This window comes from Arachis duranensis, chromosome 1, assembly GCF_000817695.3.
Source record: "Arachis duranensis cultivar V14167 chromosome 1, aradu.V14167.gnm2.J7QH, whole genome shotgun sequence".
Taxonomy (NCBI): domain Eukaryota; kingdom Viridiplantae; phylum Streptophyta; class Magnoliopsida; order Fabales; family Fabaceae; genus Arachis; species Arachis duranensis.
The window spans coordinates 76,651,187-76,656,424 of NC_029772.3; the positions used below are offsets into that span (position 1 = coordinate 76,651,187).

The 5,238-nt window shown below is 38.4% G+C and overlaps 1 protein-coding gene across 1 annotated transcript in view; it reads left to right on the top strand.

Moving 5' to 3' along the window:
* The window catches only part of LOC107491749 (probable inactive poly [ADP-ribose] polymerase SRO5), a 3,035-nt gene extending 2,274 nt beyond the window's left edge, over positions 1 to 761 (top strand). The window contains exon 5 of the mRNA XM_016112672.3: positions 402 to 761. Coding sequence (XP_015968158.1) covers positions 402 to 542 — 141 coding nt within the window. The 3' untranslated portion in view covers positions 543 to 761. The remainder of the gene's footprint in view (positions 1 to 401) is intronic.
* Positions 762 to 5,238: the final 4,477 nt, after the last annotated feature.

Genomic DNA, 5,238 nt, shown 5'->3' on the forward strand with positions numbered 1-5,238 from the left:
GGATAATTATGGAATTGTAAAGGCCGGAAGTGAATTACCTTCAAAGTGAAACAAATTAAAGGTGGTGTTCAAATTAGTTTAACTTAATTTGTTACACAAGGAGAAAGCACATCTTTGACTATGCTCATTGACTTGTTTTTCTACTAAATTTCTCTGTTGCCTTAGGTTTGAGTCTTTCGTCCTCTTGAAAGAAATAAGTAGTTGAATCCAATATTGAAACTGTTGTAGATTTAGAGTATGATTATGGTCCCACTGATTTTTCTTTTCTCCTTTGTGTAGATTATGCATTTTTGGGTATCAGCCTTTTTTTTCCATGTGTTTCCCTTCTTCCTTTGCCACTTTATATTATTTTGGCTTGTAGAAGTGATCTTCTAACCCGGTATATTTAATATTTTTTCCAGAAAATACCTGCAAGCTTTAAACATGCAAGGTCATGGCAACCGGAAAACCATCTTGGTGGACAGAATACGGTGTCTTTTATGAACTGTGTTAGTGGATTGAAGGAAGGGAGGAATACAGAACGTGATATAAGGCCTTACTAACTTGGTAGCCAAACTTACTTTGAGGTTGGAAGGAGTTGTTTAGAAGCAGAGTCACATTTGGAACTTCTATTCTTTCCTTTGTGATACATATTTTCTTTTGTTGTTGAATGTAGTTTAGGACAAGGTCTTCGTTATTCTAGTTACAATTTACAAAATGAAATGATGTAATCAATGATTAATAAGACGCACATTGAATAGACTCCTCAGTTACAAATGCAACATCTATCAGATATATTGATGACTGATAATGATCGCTTAAGAAAAAACAAATAAAAGACGATGTATCCAGGTGAAAACAGAAATCCCACTTGTTACTTGGTTAAGGTGATTTGGTGAAAGAGAATGAGAGGTGAATAAAGATCCCCAAATATTTGCCAAGCTCTCCGGAACTCAGTAGCTCCATATATAACATACTCTCTAGGTCTCTATTAGATTTGAACCACCACTAAACCACGAGTCTTGTGATCTAGACTCTAGAAATAAGATGCATGAAAGAAGGACTGCCATTTAAATATTATTAACTTGGCATAAATATCAAGCCAACTTAAATCACACTAAGGTATATACAAAAGTTCTTTGGTGGCATGTCAAAAACTAATCCCATGCCCTAGATGGTTTTCAGGCATTTTTTTCCCTAAAAGAAGTTCAATTACAGTTAATATCGTTTTATTGTTAAACATCAGTATTCAATCACAAAGGGCTTTACCAAAAGTTGTTTAAAGGACAAAATTTCCTCCCCCTACTAGATGAGTGTATCATATTTGATGATCATGGCTCAACCCATACCCACATAAACTTTCTTCGAGATCCATATAACGACAATATAAAACTCATATCCTATTCCCTCAAAGGTGTAATAATGTTGAATCACATAGGTAATGCATTTGCTCTTTAGTGTTTTTTCCTTCATAATTTTAATTGATTTGTTAAGAATTCCTGTTAAATAAGTAATAATTCTAAAGTTAAAATAAACATTATTTTGATTAGTTGAGTTTCATTGAATACAAAAAATTTTTGGAAAGAAAACAAGAAGAAACAGAAAAGAAAAGCAGATAGAAAACAAGAAGTAAGAGACTCTCAATAACAAGCAGAATGTTTTTTGTGATGAACAAAAAGCTCTTTGAAAAGAGAAAATATAGAGGTGTGCAACGTGAGAAAGACCATGTATCATGTTACGGAAGAAAAAGGATCTATGCATACGCATAAATATGTGTGTATGCACAACTGCAGGTAATTCACCTACTATGCATATGTATGCAAGCGTGCGTACACATGACTGTACCTTTTCATGTGGGATGTAAGAAATTTCACGTAGGACGCAGCAATTATGCGTACCCATGTATGCATGTGTACGCGCGACAAAAAGATTTTTGCCCATCATGCATATGCATGTATGCATGCATATGCACGACCCTTAGTTCAAGTGATACGTAGAGTTCACCATGTACATGGTGACGAGCAGCAATCAAAGGAAAAATGAAGCACGTACAACGTAGCCTTGGTTCATGTGGTACGTGAGCTAAACAAAAAGCATTCCAAACCGAAAATGGGCTTTACGTGGTACGCGAGAGTCTTCATGTGGGACGTGAGAGTTAAGTCCTACCTCCCAAGGCTTCAATCAAGGCCAACCTATCTCAAAGTTCTTAAACCTTTGGGATGATCAATCAAGAGCCCACTAATGATGGCATTAATTATTGCAAGCAATTAAGGAGAAGATCTTTATGGAAGAGAAAACAATTAGGAAAGAAATTTGGTTTTACTTTAGTTTTGATTCTGTTTCAAATTTGAATTTGAATTTTACTTTCTAGGGTTAGTGTAAAAGGGAAGAGGGCACAAACCTCTTATCTTCTTCGACAGTTTTGACTTTTGATAATTAAGGATTTCTTTGAAGAACATGAGTAACTAATTCTCTTTAGTTAAGGTTAGGAGCTCTGTTAATTTCATTGTTTAATATAATAACTTTTCTACTTCTAATTCATGCATTGATTCCTTCTTAAGAAAAAGTTTTCGTTTTTCATCTTAAAAGGTTTGAATGTGTTAGAAAACAATTCTTCTCTGACTTGAATTCTCTTGACCTCTTAGAAAAGTTGATTAATTGAATTTAGCTTGAAAATTAATTCTCATAACTCTTAAGTTTTGAAACTAGACTTGATAAGTGACATCAAACCAACTAGGAGAGATTGTTATGATTTATGTGGCTTCATAAATCAGTGAACATGTGTAACTCTTTTCTTAAATAATTGACTAAGGGATTAGCGATTAATTAGACTAAAGAGAAATTAAATCACCAAGGGATTGGGGCTTGATTACTAATAATTTGCCATAAAAGTATCTTTGCATGATTAAGGTGGAAAGTGAAAAGTATTAACCCGGAAGTTTTAACATCTCTGAAACCTTAGCTTTCTTAATCATATTAACTTTTCAGTACCCTGATGAGCGGATAATTTATACGCTTTTTGGCATTGTTTTTAGGTAGTTTTTAATATGTTTTATTCACTTTTTATTATATTTTTATTAGTTTTTATTCAAAATTCACATTTCTAGACTTTACTATGAGTTTGTGTGTTTTTCTGTGATTTCAAATATTTTCTAGCTGAAATTGAGGGACCTGAGCAAAAATCTGATTCAGAGGCTGAAAAAGGACTACAGATGCTGTTGGATTCTGACCTCCCTGCACTCGAAATGGATTTTCTGGAGCTACAAAAGTCCAATTGGCGCGCTCTCAATTGCGTTGGAACGTAGACATCCAGGGCTTTCCAAAAATATATAATAGTCCATACTTTGCCCGAGTTTTGACAACGCAAACTGGCGTTTAACGCCAACTTTCTATCCTATTCTGGCGTTAAACGCCAGAAACAGGATACAAGCTGGAGTTAAACGCCCAAACTGGCACAAAAGCTGGAGTTAAATGCCAGGAATAGCCTCTAGATGTGAAAGCTTCATTGCTCAGCCAAAACACACACCAAGTGGGCCCCGGAAGTGGATTTCTGCACTATCTATCTTAGCTTACTCATTTTCTGTAAACCTAGGTTACTAGTTGTTCATACCCTGGGTCGAGCTGTCCGACCCGGGATGTTGTACAGACAAAGCGACCGACCTGTTCAGATCAGGACAAATCGACCTCCTCTCAAAGAGCTCGGCCAAATCACAGGAAAGCCCAATAAAGGGCCCAAATAGAGGAACACGACCCCAATCCAAAGGCAGCCCAAGCCTATAGAGATAAGGGCGGTTCCCATGAAAGATAAAGATAAAGATAAAAGATAAGATAACTAACTTATCTTATCTACAAAGGTCACTCTACACCATTATAAATACACTGGAGCACCCAGGTATAACTCATACTCTGATTCTACTCAATACCTGCTTAATATCCTTGATAACTTAAGCATCGGAGTCCCTTGCAGGTACCCTCCACCCTCCGGGGACCAAGGATCAGCATCACCACCCATTCCATCTGATCGGACTCCACAGCTCCGACCAGCATAGAAGATCTCGTCCGAGATCGACCTACAGTTTCAGGTAACCCTCGGAACATTAGCGCCGTTGCTAGGGAACCCTGAAGTCATCCCATCACCATGGTGGACGACCATGACAACGACCACACCTCAGATCTAGAGGAAAGAATTCCGCATAAAATTGCGGACACCACACCGAAAGATACTTCCCAAAACAACAACAAGAAGAACTCCTCGAACAAGGGAGCCATGGATGCATTTTAAGACCAGTTAAAACAACTTGAGGAAGAAGCCCTACGCCAACAAGAGGCCGAGAAGGACCTACAAAGGGAAATAAGGCGACGCCGGGAATTGGAGAACAAACTCCTAAAACTTGAGGCCGATGTCAAGACGAAAGCCAGCCGATCCACTCCTGAAGATAGCAACCGCAAGGAGCAAGATCCATTCACCAAGGAGATCATGAAGACGAAAATCCCAAAGGACTTTAAACTCCCAAACATGACCTTATACGACGGCACTACAGATCACAGCCATCATCTCAGCAACTTCAGAAGCAGAATGTATCTCACCGACGCCTCAGATGCAGTTCGTTGCAAAGCCTTTCCAACTACTTTAACAAAAACAGCAATTAGATGGTTCGCAACCTCCCTCCTAGGTCCATCTCAAGTTTCGACGATATGGCTAAGAAATTCCTGGCCAGATTCTCCATCCAAAAGGACAAAGCTAAACATGCTCCAAGCTTACTGGGAATCAGACAAGGAGAACAGGAAACCCTGCAGAACTACATGGAGAGATTCAACAAGACATACATGGATATACAGAACCTGCCAACAGAAGCCGCTATTATGGGCCTCATTAATGGCTTTCGAGAAGGGCCCTTTAGTCAATCTATATTAAAGAAGTACCTCACATCTCTGAACGAGGTACAGGAACGAGCGAAAAAGTACATCAACATGGAGGAAAACTCCCAATTAGGAGAGACCTCGAAGGCTGGGTTCACCCCCCGGGATAAAGACAAAGATTCCAGAAAAAAGGAAGATCGACATGGAGAGAAAATAAAAAATACCACAATTACACCCCTCTTCGGGTGTCTCTTGTGGATGTATACAGAGAGGTTTGCAACACGGAAAAAATACCACCAGCTCGACCACTCAAAGGCAAAAAAGGAGGAGGAAACTGGGCTAAATATTGTGAATACCATCGAATCTGCAGCACTCCACCAATGAGTGTTTTGACTTAAA